This window comes from Amaranthus tricolor, chromosome 7 (assembly GCF_026212465.1).
Source record: "Amaranthus tricolor cultivar Red isolate AtriRed21 chromosome 7, ASM2621246v1, whole genome shotgun sequence".
Lineage (NCBI taxonomy): Eukaryota > Viridiplantae > Streptophyta > Magnoliopsida > Caryophyllales > Amaranthaceae > Amaranthus > Amaranthus tricolor.
This window is the reverse complement of record NC_080053.1, coordinates 10,878,768-10,895,468: the sequence shown is the minus strand read 5'-3', so window position 1 is coordinate 10,895,468 and position 16,701 is coordinate 10,878,768. Positions and strand designations below refer to the sequence as shown.

The following is a 16,701-nucleotide window of genomic DNA, read 5'->3' as shown; positions in this document are numbered from 1 at the left end:
TGAAAAAGTTTTTGCGAGTCATTGGTTTTAAAAGGCCTTAAAATGTCAACTTATGGCGTAAGTTCAAACATATTTCCATTTTTTAAGTCTTATAAATTCAGAACTTTTATAGGTACTAAATAGTGATGCACGTCAAGTTTTAGAACAAACTATGTAGGTTTAAACAAGTTTTTGCAAGTTAGTGATTCAAAAAACTTTTAAAACGTCAATTTAATGACGTAATTTAGAATCTATTCTCATTTTTTAAAGTTGAACAATCTCAAAACTATAATGGCTACTAATCTTTATTACGTGCCAAGTTTTAAATCAAACAAATCAAATTTGAAAAAAATTTTGCAAGTTAGTGGCTTTTTGCACATATTTTGAGCCATTGTAGTCATTTTGCATGGCCTTCAAAAATTTTCAACAAAATTTGAATGTCATTAGTTATTATATATGTTATTGAACTGGTGTGAAAAATTTCATGTCATTCTGATTTTTATATTTGGATTTGACGCATGTTTTTCGAATTGTGGTCTTTTTTTCCTCCGTTACTACGTATGTTTCTATTTATGAATGTAGAGGCATGTTTTTTGGTGTGAGTACGTCTAATTTGTGTTGTTTAGTTTGTAGTTTGTAACAAATATGAAGAAGGTCGAACATTGGCGTTTTGGGTCATTTTCGTAGATTCAGGACCTCACGCTGTCAAAACAACACAATATTTTATTGTTTTGTGAAGTTTTGTTAATGCTTTGTGTAGCCTATGATAATCACCATTTTGATTCCTTTTATGCATATTATCAGTTATGTTTATACGCGTTTCTGTTCTATCTCATTATTTTTTCCTAGGGTTAACTCCCCTTTTCATGGGAAGCATGCGTTTTTTCGTGTTTTTGTAGGTTTTCAACCTTTTTCCGAACAAAAGAGTGTTAGGGGCGATGTTCCCTAATCCCCCGGATGTTTTGAGGAAGAATGGAGAAAAAAACCGAGGATAGGAAAGAGTCCACTAAATGGTTTATGGAGGTTGAAACATCAAGAAATTGGTAGATCTCTTGGAAGGAGCAAAAATTGAATTCGTTAGCTCTGAATCGTCTGGTCAAACGTCGAAATTCGGAGTTGTGACGAAGAAGTTACTTCATGATATTTCCAAAATGGCAACAATTGATCAATATTAGCATCGAGGACACTAAGTTGAACGGCCAATCGTTCCACATGAATTGACCTTGCACGCGTGCCAGCAGCAGCAACCCAAATGCAGCTAACCAACAGCAAAATTTCACCAAAGGGATTTAAAGCCGGGACCTCCAAATCGCATACAAGTGGAGTACCTCAAACCAACTGACCTTTTTTGTTTTTGTGATACTTCTGTACGCAGGTTTAATATTCCGTGTACTTTCTAGGCCCAATTTGAGGAATGAGTAATGTAATACCCTAGATTTAGTTTGAAAAGGCATTGATAGACTACTCATATCAACAAGGTGTATCTTCTTTTCATGGAAGCCCATTTGCTAAGAACTTAACAGTTAAGCATGCTTGGTGTGGAGCAATCTTAAGATGGGTGACCTCCTGAGAAGTTTTCCGGGGCGCACACGAGTGAGGCCAAAGTGAACTAGAAAGACTTGTGTTGGTTTGTGGGGCTAGTCTACAGTCTCCAGGAGTAGTCACCAGCGGTCCGAGGAGCCGGGGTGTTACAAGTAATAACAATCTTCTAAACAGAATTTCGAGAACAATGAGCGGGGTGGTAGAGCTGTAGCATTTTCTTAGTTTTTTTTCTTTCTCTTTTCCCTTTACTACTCTTATAAGCCCTAGCTTTATTTCCTTAATTTTTCTTGTGTTAATTTAATTTCTTCATTCAAAACTTTATTTTTATGGTTTATTTTAGTTAGATTTTCTTAAATCTATCCATTGATAGCATTTATTTCAACTTGTCAAGCTATTTCCATGGAGTATTGTTGATGAACGTTTATGGGTTTTTGTTATTTATTCTTGAATCTTTCTTATATTTTATAGGTAATCTCTAATCCTCTCTATTTTTATTATTTTTAAGTTTAATAGTTAATTTTAGTGATTGTTATAATTTGCCTTGGTTATTTGCTTTTTGTCCTTGTTCATATTCATGACATTGGTGTTTGAGACTTTAGTTTATATGTTAAAATGGTTTTGATGTTAGGGGTTGGGGTTAGCTCAACCATTGAGATGGATGAATGGTATTTGATCCTTCGTTATTATTTAGGTTGAATGAAGGCTTGAATGGTGGTTGCTTTTTCCATCAATTAGTGGTAGTCAAGATTGATGGCACCAATGAGGGTTGGGTACCAAGATCCATCTAACCTTCTATTCATGGAAAAGGTTGGGATCAAGGGGCTAACGAGGGTTGGACTTTGTGACCACCCATCAATTAAAGTGCTATGCTCCTTGTCTACAAGAGTGAGGTAAGTGAAGGTTAAGGAGGTTTTCCTATGCCCGATCAAGGAAAAGGTAACTTACCTTCATCACGATCCGCTCCCCTTAAATTAACCTGAGACCAACCAAGGCTCAGCTACTAGCTCAACCATTGAAATGTGAGCTAATCCCTACCCATTTGTTATCATTTTGTTAATCACCTTTTAATTCCTCATTTTTAGTTTATAATTATCAAACTCTGTTTATATCCTGACTAATTGCAAGAAAAGTTGCATACCCTTGCGCTCCTTGTGTTCGACCCATATGTACTAAAATATCATGCACTTGCGGTAACTCACATGTTGAGATAAATTTGTGTGAACACCTTACTATTATTCGTACTCATACAACAACACAAAACGCCAAAACAGCTCCTCGACACCTAAACTCGACATGGAGCCAATGATGTTGTTTGTGTACAACCTTGTTTGGGAACTCCCCACATTGTCAAAAAACCACTCATTGATGCTCTTTTGTGCAATGTGGTTGATATTTTGTTCAACTTTGCATACATCAGTACACAACTCTGTAATAACTACACGACACATGTACCATCATTAGTCTAGCAGTTGCAAACCAACCCCTGGCATTAGCACACTCGACAGCAACGTTAAAATAGCTGCAGGCTACCCCTACTTACGTTAGTCTCCAAGCTTTGTGCATCAGCCTAACAACCAACACGTTGCGAGCCAGCAACAACGCGAGCAACCATCCATCAACCCATGGCTCGCAACCATCCATCAACCCACTCCAACCTATCCGTCGTGTTTGGTGGTGTGAGCAAGTCAGATTTATGTTGGTTTAGGTCGTAGTATGTAAAAAATTTGAAAAACGTCAAACATTTGCCATTGGGTCATTTTCAGAGATTTGCAGCCTTTATACGCTATCAAAATAGCACAATATGTTGTTGGTTTGTGCATTTTTGTTGTGTTTTGTGTAGCCTTACTGTTGTTCATGTGCATACAACAGCACACAACCCCATAACAACTCCACACACTTGAACTCCACATCTAGCCAATTATGTTATTTGTGTGCAGCCTTGTTGTTTGGAACCTCCTTACTCTGTCAACAACACTCATTGTTGTTTTATGCAGTTTGGTTGATGTTTTGTACAACTTTGCATACATCAGCATGCAAGCCGTAATAGCTCCACGACACATGTACTAGCATTAATCCAGCAGCCGCAAACCAACCCCTAGGATCATCGCACTCGATAGCAACGTCACAATAGCTCCTGGCATCCCCTACTTACATTAGTCTCCAGCCTTCGTCCACCATCCCAACAACCAACACGCAGCGAGCCAGCAGCAAAGCGAGCAATCATCCATCAATCCACTCAAACCTAGGCGCCGTAAGACCAGCAACCAGCCCTTTGCATCTCAGTACAACCACTCGATAACAACTCTACTGACCAGCCATCTTAATGCCCAAACCTACACACATACGCCCACACTCACACATACAAGTTTTTACCCAAACTAACTCAAGCCATTATAGAATTCAATTTTTCCTTTTTTTTTTACTTAACTCTTCAAACTTAACTCTTCCCCTTCATTTCATAACTTACTCAACTACATCCCCATTAATACCCTCCATTACTGTACGCCCAAATCCTTCCCCAAAATCAATATTTCAAACCCTAAAAATCAATTGAAGAGGAAAAGAAGGTTTTGGTGGTGAAGAAGATCATTTGAAGGTCAGGAATTGAACGGTGCTGCTCAATTGTGGTTCTTCAATGGTAATGTCATTTTGCCCTTCTTAATTCAGTTGCGTTTTACTTCAGTTTTTGTGTAATCTATTGGCTTTGGATGGATTTTATTGTTAATTTTGCCCTTTTTCGAAGCTGATGTATTTGACAAATATACTACTAAATTTTGGTTTGGGGTAAATTCGAACGGACAAACAATGGTTTAGATTATGTTGGTGGTGAAGGTTGTACCATAGAAATTGATGCAAACCTAATTTCTTGGTTTGATTTAGATATTTGAAGACCATGGTAGCATGTCAAGCATCCTCTATAAAGTGGACCCCTAGATTTGGAGTTGGGGTTTAAAAACTAAAAAGAACAAGCTAAATTCATTAGTTTTAGGGGACTAATATCATAGTTTGCAGGAATTTAAAGATTTTGAAGGATTAGTTTCAATTTGATTTTTTGGAGATTCATGGTTCATCAATGGAGGTGGGAGTAATGGGGAAAAAGAAGAAGGATTTAAATAGATGGAGGGGATAGGTCCTAACAGCTTCATGGTTACCTGTTGAAGCCGGTAACAAGGGGGAGAGTATGCTGTCAACAAATTATGACAATAATTGGGATTATTAAAAAATAATTGATAGTTGGGATTAATTTTGGCCAACGGGTGGTAGTTGGGATTATTTGGACAAATTTTCCAAAAAAAAATACATTATTCAATATAAATAACCTTAGGTCAATTTAGATGACAATGGTGGTGCTTAAAGTGAAGAGTAGTTGCAAATGCTTATAACGGAGTAAGAAGAATAATTCATAAAAAAAAAAAAAAAAAACCTATTTACACAAAGAAAAAGTCAAAATAATTAGTAATTTTTACCTTAAAAAAGGTTTTTCAATGGAAGAGGGAATAGAGAGTTGTTGGAATATGGTGCAGTGCTCGTTTGAATGGAACAGTATTACTCGTTTTGATGCAGAGCAATGAGTAAGCAATGAAGGAACGTTGAAGCCAAAACCGAATGGAGGATTAGTAGCAACAAAGAAGTATGTAAGAAGGATAATTGAAACCCTCAAATGTAAGAACAGGAAGATTATGGTGCAACATGTAATGTAAGAAAAGGAAGAAAATGGAAAGCCAAATAGAAGTAGCATGGAACTTGAAAACAAAAATAAGTATATATTGTGTTGTTCAATAGAAGCTGTGGATAACATGTAGTGATTCTTAGAGATTCGCAACATTTACTGTGTTATCTATTGCAGTTATTAGTGAATCATAACATGTACGCTTATTTTTTTGGATTAAAATAATACTCCCTCTAAATCATTATAAATGTCCCATTTTCTTGGGCACGGTTATTAAGGGTGGTGTGGAATCCATTACAAAAGTGATAGTTGGGTATTTTTAAGTAATTGGATTAATTGTTAATGATTCCCTCCTTTTGCTTAATAAAGTAGATAGAATGAATTTTGGAGGGAAAATTGGGTTTCACATTGTTTGGGAATTAATTGAAATTAACACATTTCCGAAATTGTTATAATTAACCAACCATTAAACTACTTAATTTAAATTACAAAAAATTACATCAAATAAATTACAAAAACCGTCAAAATCATAAAATAAACTAAGTCTTCAATTCTTCCTTGATTTCTTCAACGTTTTTTGAACGGCAATTGAAAACGACCAACCCTCTCGCCACATGCGCATGCGGATATTAGATCTTTCGTTGACTTCACATTTATAAAAAAAACAAACACGGTATGCATTTAGTATTCAAAATTAATTAAATAACTACAAAAAACCTAAAAGTTTTGATTTTGAAAAGAGGGCCATCAATGTCACTGGAAAAAAAATAAACTGGTGAACAGAAGCCATGAATGAAACTGGAAGATAAATATACTGATGAAAAGAAGCCATCAATCTAGTGAGTTGATGATGAAGTAAATGGCCACCACATTTAAGCAAAACAATTTTCATTCAACAGGACAATGCTAAACCACACATTTTAGATGATGATGAAGTGTTTAGAGAGGTGGCAACACTTGATGGATTTAACTTCCACTTAGTGCAACAACCTCCTAACTCACTAGATATGAATGTGCTTGATTTAGGGTTCTTTAGGTCAATACAATCGTTGCAACATCAAAAATCAGCATACAACTATGCACAATTAGTAAATGCAGTGACTACAGCATTTGACAATCTGAAACCAAATGCACTGAAGAATGTATGGATCACACTACAAGCACGTAAAATTGAGGTTATTAAGAAACTAGGTGGTATAGATTACGACATTCCACACATGAGCAAATCAAAACTTGAAAGGGAATGGAGACTCCCACATTGTTTGGGGGTACAACAGGAAACAATTTACGAGGCAGTAAGATATCTGCACACAAAGGTGGATGAAACTACATTTGAGGTCATTTTATTTTACTTGGGAATCAAAGACGAAGCAGTTTTCCATCAACATCATTTAACAACAGCAAGCACAAAAGCAACAGAAGCAACAACAGAAGCAGTAGCAGATATTCCAGCAACAAATGAAGAAACAGCAAAAACAAAAGAAACAACAGCACCAACACCAATTCCATGTACATTAACAGAAGCAGCAGCAGATTTTCCAGCAACAAATGAAGCAACAGCACCAACAAAAGAAACAAGTACATTGATAGAAGCAGCACCAGCATGAACACCAGGAACATGTAAATAGGACACACATGAATATACTTTTGAGTTACCTTTTTACTCACTTTTGGGTTACATTATTAGGTAAATGTTTAGGTCTAAACACGATGTACAAATTAAATCATGAAGTTGTTTAGCCGTAAACATTTAGAAGGAAATTTCATATAACAATTTATTGATGGCTTCAAAAACAAAATGAAAAACAAATTCATCTCAGAGAACAAATTGAACTCATCACAGATAACCCAAATCCCATACTAATTGCCTCCTACATCTGGTAAGAACATAGCCTCCTAAACATAATGTTTGGTGACTTATGAACTGAAAACCCTAGATTGGTGGCAAAATGAATGGATTTAGGGATTTTGTAGCTATATTCAATTGTTTACCCTCAAAAAAAAATCATAGGGCAACAAAAACAGAACACAAACATAGACATGCATGCCATACAAACCACATAAACAAAATCATCATTAGTCATAGAGGAAAGATGTATCCATACGTGAAAATGGGCCTCAAACATCTATATCAGACAGCAATTCATCATCATCCAATGATTCTTCATCTGAGGAAGGGAACAAGTTCTCAATGTATAGATCTTAAAGATCCAGTTGTAAATCAAACATACCCTGTATTTCTTCATCTTCAGAAGTTATACTTCTTCCCCAGTTAGGATCCGTTTCATCAGAAGTCGTAGAAGATGCAGGTAGGCGATTGTAGAAATCGAACCATGAGTTAGGAGATCCAATCGTAGGATCACTTTCTTGGGACGAAGACAACCAAGAAAGACAAGAACTTGGTGACGCCATGTTCGAAAAACCTAGAAAAGTAAAGAACAAACCCAGATTTAAAAAACCCCTAAAATTATTAGGGTTTCAAAGAAGATGAAGATGGTGGAAAAAAAATGAACATGAAGATAATAAACCGTAAACAGTAAGAATGGGGATGAAGATGAAGATCATTGAAGAAGATGAAGAAAAATACAGACGTTAAGGATGAAGATGAGAGAGAGGGAGAGATAGGGTTTCATTAGATTAAATAGGAGAATTAAAAAAGGGAGGGAATGATTAAGATTATTGATGTTGGGTTATATTGTTAATTATTTTGGGTTAGTAGGGTTTACGAGGGTAGATTCGTAATTACGTGTGTGAACTAAGGGTATTTAAGTAAAAAAAGATTGACAAAAATAGAAATGGGACAACTAAAAAGACTTTGCCAAATAAGTAAATGGGACATCTATAATGGTTCGAAGGGAGTATAATTTTCTATTTACACTTTTATGCTTCGTTCTTTAGGGACACCGTAGCAGATGAGAAGTAAGATGTATATTTTTTCCGCTAGTGATTTCTTGAGATGATGAAAGTGAAAGAAAAAGCAAGTCAAACATATATAGAGCAATCCTTTGAATAACCCTTTCCCAATCTCAATCAGATTCTAAAATATTTGCCAAGGTGGATGGAATTGTAAACAAGATGAAGACAGTTGAGTCGAGTGGTAATAGAGATAGGAATTCCCTTCTTGAACTTTGGAATTCCTCGAGTTGATCCATCTCTAAAAGCTGAAAAACACAAGCGTGGAATGAAAAAATTTGAGAAGTGTAACATTTCAATAAAAAAAAAGTACGGAAATTGTGGAAAAAAAGAATATTTGAATGTTAACAAAAACCTTTTTCTTCCTAAGAATATTACTTTAAATATGAGTAATTTCAAATATTTTGTTTCATTTTCCGCAATGCCCTTCAAACCACAATCATAACATGCGAACAACACATATTTTTAAAAATCGTAAAATATAACAAGAGTGTATACTTTAAAGGCAAGCTCTTCAATAAGGGCGCGCACGGAATATGTTCTGAACTCAAATAATTTCATCTTATAAATTACAAATAATGATTGATTACATATCGCTTATTGTACAACAATATTTTTTATGGGAAAATAAACTTTAGAGAAGGTGTGCTCGCTCAAGCAGTAGACTGCTCATTTGAGCACTTGGCTCATTCTCAAGGCATAATCTTTTTGAGCTATATTTAGTAGGTGCACTTGTTCACGCACAAGTGCGCTCATTCGAGCACCCTTGAGCAATGCATATGTTCTCTATAAAATGCTCCATTTTGTGTATTTGTGTTGTTTCATTATTAACCCATTTTTTGCAGGGTGTACATGCATGAATGAAAAGGACAAAAATATGTTAGTACTCTATAAATAGAAGCATGTATGTGACTGAATTACACAAAAAAATTACTTTCAATATTTCACTCTAAACACATGAAACTAGAACTTTGCAAATTGTCATTAAGCATTTCATACTTCTTCTATCTTCTTTAAACGTATACTACTATTTATTTAGCTGTCAAAAAACCAACTCAACCAAAAGCTTAAGTTGATGGCTGAGGCCCCAAGATATGTTATACACTCTAACACGCTCCTTCACACGAGAGCCCATTGGGCTAGAAGTGTGGATGCAGCACAGGCCCTCCTTATACCTGACGCTAAATATTCCAATTTAAATAAGTGGTGGTTGAAATTCGAACCTTTGACCTCCTTTTACGTTGGCTCTGATATTATACCAAAGAACCAACTCAACTAAAAGCTTAAGCTGATGGTTGAGGCCCCAAAATATGTTATATACTCTCTAACATTAGTCTATATCATTTGCACGAAGTGTGTGAAAAACCTATTTGTATCTCTTCTTGAATTTCAACTTTTTTCAAGTACCATTGTGAAAAAAATTTCATAAAAGAAAAGTGGTTTTGACACATATAAGAGGTTATGATTATCTTAAGTGAAACAAAATAATCTTCAAATTTTTGTCCAAGTGATAATCAAGATTCTCTAGTTCATTTTTCATATTTAACGAGGCTACAAATACAATCTTGTGTAATTTGTAGCATTACTATTATAATTTGTAATAATTTTTCATGATATATTTTTCAACAATGACAAGCATTAAGGATGAGTTTATGAACATTGAATTTCAAAGATGCAAAACAAGATATTCTTTTCTTGACTATTCTCAATGTTGTGTACGTAATAAGTATTCCAAAATCATATTTACCAATTTTATGAATCCGCTAATGAACTTTGAGATATGGGATAGATTTGAAGGTAAGTATATGGCCAAAACTGGTAGTAGTAAAAAATTTCTTGTTAGTAACTTCAACAATTTATAGAGGGATGTCAGAAATACACTCAAGCATAAGTAGAAAGATATTAACTTATTTCGGCACAAATAAATGATTGAGTGATACAAACAATAATACGTCAATATACGGTAAATTAGCTAGCTGATTAAAACTAGTTGTTATGAATAAATTGCTTCTGAACAAGCTAATTCTAACAGCATGTTCAAGGTCAAACCAATTGACAAAATCAATTCTAACTAGCTGATTTGGAGGGACAACACTCATTTTAAGGGGATGCAACAAGGGTATTCTAATACCCTCAATTAGTGGGTAAATATTTACACTAATCCCCCCCTAAAGTAAATTTTTTCCTTGTCAAAATTGACTTACAGAATTCAAGCTTCCTTCTTCCTTTTTATTTTACATATTTCTTTGTTCTACTTTTTTAGTTTATTCAATCAAAACCAACCCTAAAATCTCTAGATAATAAGATAACAAAGATTTTCAAATTAAATTTCAAAAATAAAATTAAATAAAAGAAATTAAAAGAAAATTGAAAATGTAAAAAATCAAAACAGTAAATTGAAGAATTGTATAGTGGCTGGGGATGTAATGCAAGTGCAGGAGAGAGAAAAGGGAGATCTAAAAATGAAGATTTATGGGAGATAGATGGTTGAGAAGAGGAGAAAATAGAGATGGTTGAAAATGGCAGCAGAAAAGATTTGAACGACTTTTAATGCCCCAATATATTTTTCACCCAGGGAAGATTTCGAGGGACAACACTCATTTTCTTTCTTTTCCCTTCCCTTCCATTCCCTTCTAAACAAACGAGGTGCACTCTCCCTCGTTGCCTCTTCCCTTCCTTTCCTTTCCCTTCCTCTCTTTCTCCTTCTCCTTCCCTTCCTTTCTTTTCTCCCCTAATTTACTATCCAAACATGATTCATTGTACTAACATACAGTATATGCACATATATGATCCCTCCATGTCAGACACAACATCGACAAGCTTGAATACCAGGGAGCTCTGGAAATGGAGCACCATTGCAGGACTGAAGAATCAAAAGAACAATGCTAAAGCAATAGAACCAAAACTGATACAATACAAAATTGAATTACTCTCAAAGCAACATTAGAATTCATCAAGCTTATTCATAAGCTAATTCTTGACCGAATCACCACTACGATAGTTATCACGGTCTGTATTGTGGCCGATATTTTGCACTATATGCATCACTTTGCAACAAAATAAAGTCTAGTTGATACAAAAACTTTTACCTTTTCCTCTTAAATGCAATCCTCTTCACCTTCAGGACTGATTGTTTTTTCCTTGCATTTTTGATAGATTTGAAGAAGATCAGGATGTGTATCAGAATACTTAGTAACATACCGCTTAATGAATAGATTTTCGGGTCTATCAAGCATCCAAATAAAAGCAGGTCGTTTCAGGTTTCTTTCCCCCAAAATCTTCCAAATCCTGTACCTGGGCTCTACCCTCTTCTCAATTGAATACATAAGAATCTTGGGGTTACCAATAACACTCTGCTTATCAATTTTGATAGTGTTGACAAAATAATCCATAGATTGTCTAAGTTTCTCCTCGGAACAACACAAACAAAGTGGATTTCTTGTAATTGTTGATATAAAATCATCATAAGACCAACCTAAACTCTCAAAAATCTTCCTTTTTCTCTTCCATGTCGACTCACTCAACGATAAGATCGCTCGAAGAGCGTGTATAAACATAGGAGTACTAGGAGAAATTCCAATGCTTTTTAACTTTTCAACTCCATATTTCACCCTGTCATTAGCATGACACATACCCATTGGATGCCAGAGGAACATATCTGCAATCCTATTCTTGGGCACTCCTTGTTCAATCAAGTAATCCACATTCTGTTGCACTCGTTCAAAATTACTACACCAAGATCCACCACGACGAACAGAAACCAATATCTTCTCTGGAGAACTTAAAAAACCCTTAAGTAATGCAATCATTGGTTTCAATTGAGCATCTAAACTCCTAACCAAAATCAAGGGCATGGAAACTACAAATTCAGGAAGTAACAGACCATCAAATCCATTTTGGATAAGAAATTGGATCTTAGGCTCAACCTTAATTGAAATGCTTAATTGAAGAACACCCGGGTACTTTTCAATTAGCTTAGCAATGTGGGTATCAGAAAAGTTATGGGATTTGAAAAAAGAGACAACAGAATCGTAGTGATACTTCTTCTTCCCATCCAATTTCACCTTTTTAGATGCAGAAATAGCTGAATCTAAAGAAAGCCCACAAGCTTTTGTAAGGTATTGAATACGGAAAGATAAATGTGAGGTTGAGTTGCAAATTTCAATACTAGTCTTTCTCTTATAACTTGCATCAGTAATTCTATCAACCATTTTGGTTGAATTATTAGGGTTTGTTGAAGATGAAACTGCATTGTAAAATCGTTTTTGGAGAAAGAAAAGTATTCTTTTGAAATGAGGATTTGCCATGCTAAATTTCTACTTGTATAATAAATGGGATTTATAAAGTTTAAGATTATAATGAAAGGGAAGAAAGAATCCTTACAATTGAGAGAATGTAACGTCTAGGCTGTTTGGGCGGCGCAACAGGCACAGAAATGCCAATTGCCAAAGAGAGTAGCAGCCTGCTGGCTGCCGGCTTCCGAGTGCCGAGTGCCGAGTGCCGAGTGCCGAGTTCCTAAAGTTAGGGTTAGCGTTTAGCTGCTAACTAATCGGTTTAATCGATTCATCAGCCTCTTATTGCGGCAATATAATCCTCCGTCGTGTGACAAAGACCATATGAATAAAAAATACAGCTACTATTATTGTGAGAAACCGTCTTTCAAATAAACGATCTCAAAATAAGAAGTTTATATTCTTATTTTCTCGTTAAATTGTGTTAATTAGACTATTTAACACATATATCTAATACGTCTTTCAAAAATACAGCCTCTCACAATAATTTGTGAAAATACAAATGAGTTTTTTCAAGTCATGTAATGCAAACTCGAAACGTCAAAACAAGTATTTCATGTTACTTGTTATTGATCTTATATTTTATGTTCAATTTTTTCAAATATACTCCATTTGTTTTATGGAGTTTGCGATAAATATAATACTCCCTCTGTTTTTATTTCAAATTTTCCATTTGTTTTTTCGCACGTTTGTCAATGCACTAATTCAATTCTAAATAGCGATAATTGTGTATAATTAAAAATTATAAAAACTAAATATTAATAAACCTTATGTTGAGAAAATCAAACAAGATCTCTTTTGACTATGTTTTAATGCATGAATTAAGAATAAAATACAAATTAAGAATAATTGATGAATAATAACCCAAAAGTATATGAGACATTTGAAACGAAACGGAGTGAATAACTTTTATTATTTTTTCCTACGGCCGGGGTTATAATATGAACCACCATGGATGTATGCATACTTTACCTATGCCAACCCGAATAGGACGGGCAGCGTCTTAATTAGGTCGGAGAGGTTACCTTGGGATTAGCTCTCATATGTGTATTCCTCCAAATTGATATAACACTCTGGCGATCCAAATAGAACGGGCAACGACTTGAGTTGGGGGATTGAAAGTCAATTATGACATAAACTTGTTAGAGTCTTTGTATGCTGGAATGAACTTATTGCTTGTTACTTGACCTTTATAATGCATTGTATGAAAATCTCTGACGTGTGCTAGTTATTGTGTTGTTTTTTGGAACTTGCGATAATGCTTTCACTTGACAACTAACTGATTAATTCAGGTGGGCATCAAAGTGTGTGAGGTGGGTATCGAAATGTGCAAGGTGAACCTCTAAGAACCTGTGATATGATACATCTGATTTGTTTTAATATGAACTTTGTTATTGTTTGATTTTTTTCAGCAAGTACGACGAATGTTTAGTGTCGTTATATGTTTTGACGAGGCCAGATGGATCTATGTAACATTTTAGACTTCCGCTGATATTATTTATTTTTTTTTGATTTTTCACTAGAACGTCATCGATCTTATAATTGGTTAAACTTAAATGTCCGATATGTCATCCAACATTTATGTTTATCTGTGAATATCCGATTCACTTTAACTCGGATTATTACATACATAGATCTAACTTTTAATTCAATTTCGGCAATGTTATTATTCAAAGATGTGGTTTTTTGCAATGGATTGAAATTTTTATGAGGATTGCAAAGAAAATTGGGGCGGGACACGAGTACCCGGTTTAATTTGTGGAAAGATTAGCATGAAAAGTTACTAGCAACACATCGGGTCGGGGTTTTTCATTAATAGGCAAAATAATCGTGAAAAGTTGCTAAGAAAACAAGATCAAGAATAAAAAATAAGAAAGATTAACAATGCCCAAATCTACTAAAACGAAATCGAAAAATAAAACTAAGAACAACAATAAAAATCAGAAATTAATCTCACAAAAAAAAAAAAAAAAAAAAAAAAACTTACTGTAAAAATCAGAAATGGGAATGTGAGCTTGAAGGAATGCACTACTATAGTAAGAGCAGTGGACTAAAGTTCATACATTGATATATGAAAAGTAAGGTTTTTCATAAATAATAAATTTGTAAGGTTATATTCTATGATTTCAATCAAATGTTTAGGAATGAGAGCAGGCTGTGCAGCCAGTAAAGCTTTTTTTTTTTAAAACAAATACCAGATTAAATTTATTTTGAGACCCATGACCCAACCCGTAACATAATTTTTTTTAAAAGGAATTGACTCGCCATTTAAGATGCGGGTTGGCGGGTCGACGGGTCGGGTAAACTAGGTCGGATTTTTTTGAACATCCCTAGTCATCGGGTGTATTTTGAACACTTCTAGTTACCTGATTAAGCTTTAATAGGGATTGATAGGCTACTCATATCAACAAGGTGCATCTTCTTTTCTAGGAAACATATTTGCTAAAAACTTAACCATTAAGCGTGCTTGGTGGAGAGCAATCGTTGGGTGACCCATGGGAAGTTTTTTTGTGGTACATACGTGTAAAGTCAAAGTGTGCTGAAAATACTTGTGGTCTATAGGGCCAGTTTACAGTGGGTGGTCATCGACAATTCTATGGGTCGAGGTGTTATAAATGGTATCAGATCAATTCTGTTGTGTGTTTAGTGCACTAGCGGGGGAAAACATCCTGAAACTAAGGTGCAATGAGGACGTTGCATTCCTTAGTGGTGGTTAATGTAATACCCCATATTGAGCTTTAAAAAGGATTGATAAAACACTCTTATCAACATGGTGCATCTGTTTTTCTAAGAAGCCTATTTGCTAAGAACGCTACAGTTAAGCATGCTAAGTGGGGAGCAATCTTACGATGGGTGACTTCCTAGGAAGTTTTCCATGGTGCGCACGAGTGATCACTTACAGTTTTGATACTTTAATGCTTACAAGTACACATATTAAGGTAGTAAGTGATGATATTAAAGTGATCACTTATAGTTTTAAATTAACCACCAACATTCTTAAATTGTTCACTTTAAACCTTAAAGTGATCATTGACAGTCTTAAAATGATCATTTTTTACTTACAAGTAAACAATTAAGGTTGTTATTGATAAACTTAAAATAATCACTAACAAATTTATATTGATCATTTATAACCTTAAACTGATCACTTATTTCTTAAAGTCTTAAAGTGATCACTTACGGTTTTGAATTGATCACCAATATCCTTAATTTGATCACTTAGAATGATCACTTACAGTCTTAACTAGATCGCTTATGGCTTACAAGTAGACAATATAATTAAAGGATGTTGTTGATAACTATACATTGATCACTAACTGTAACACCCCGTTAAAATATCGATTAAAAGAAACAAATAATTATTAATAAATAAATTAGTCGATTAAATATGTTAAAAATTATTGGATGATATCTTTGTTGTGCGCGCGTTGTGTTGCGTAACAAGTTATCGCGTAACAAGTTTAACGCATAACGACTTTTGCGTCTATCAATGAAACCGAACAATACATTAATTAAATTAATTAAATTAAAATAAAATAAAATAAAGATGGGTAATTGAGGGGTCTTGGCCGGTTATGGGGCTTGTGGAAAATCTTGTAACCTCCCCCTAATCGCAAGTTAATGGCAATTAACCAAGGCAATGAAGCCTTACGTTTACTCCTTGATTTGAATTAGTATTGAAGCTTGCCTAATGGTGAGTAATATCAAGAAATTTCAGAAAATTACTCTCAAAAATTCCTTGAGAGTTTCGGCCAAGAAGAACAAAAACAAAGAAAAAGTGAGAAAAATTCTTGAATGGGTTTTAGGTGATCAATTGCTCTAATTCAATCCTTAATCCTTAAAATTGTAAGTTCTTGATTCATTATTCTTTTACAAAATTTTAATTTGTTAAAAGAATTTTGTTCATAGCATTATTTTATTTATTTTTGATGATTCATTATTCTTTAACAAAATTCAATTTGTTTGAAGAATTATTTTTACACCTTCTATTTGTATAATGAAGATTTGATGATTTCTGGGCTTTTGTTTTGAAAGATTCTCGTTCTTATTCATCATCCATTTCCTCTGATCATATTACATATATACATGAGCATCTATTTGATTATAGTAACTTACTTAAGAATAACTGTCTAATATGATAACTACCTAATATTAACTGCTATGATAACTGCCTAATATTAACTGCTTATTATGATGTAACTGTATAATTGGTGAACTGCTTTCCAATACTCCCCCTCAAGTTAGGTCGTGGGATCACCGATGCCTAACTTGCATAATGTGCTATTGTAGACCTGTGATGAAACT

The 16,701-nt window shown here is 34.5% G+C and overlaps 1 protein-coding gene across 3 annotated transcripts; it reads right to left on the bottom strand.

Moving 5' to 3' along the window:
- Positions 1-5,698: 5,698 nt before the first annotated feature.
- On the bottom strand, positions 5,699-12,681 carry LOC130817649 (uncharacterized). 3 transcript variants are annotated; one of them, XM_057683481.1, is made up of 2 exons: positions 11,194-12,681; positions 5,699-5,836 (listed from the first exon to the last, which is right to left on the bottom strand). In XM_057683481.1, exon 1 carries the CDS (start codon positions 12,409-12,411, stop codon positions 11,203-11,205), a length of 1,209 nt encoding a protein of 402 aa, XP_057539464.1. In that variant the 5' UTR covers positions 12,412-12,681; the 3' UTR covers positions 5,699-5,836; positions 11,194-11,202. The 3 variants fall into 3 exon arrangements, with proteins under 3 accessions (XP_057539464.1, XP_057539465.1, XP_057539466.1); XM_057683482.1 differs by lacking the exon at positions 5,699-5,836 and adding an exon at positions 7,486-7,614; XM_057683483.1 differs by lacking the exon at positions 5,699-5,836 and adding an exon at positions 8,184-8,352.
- Positions 12,682-16,701: the final 4,020 nt, after the last annotated feature.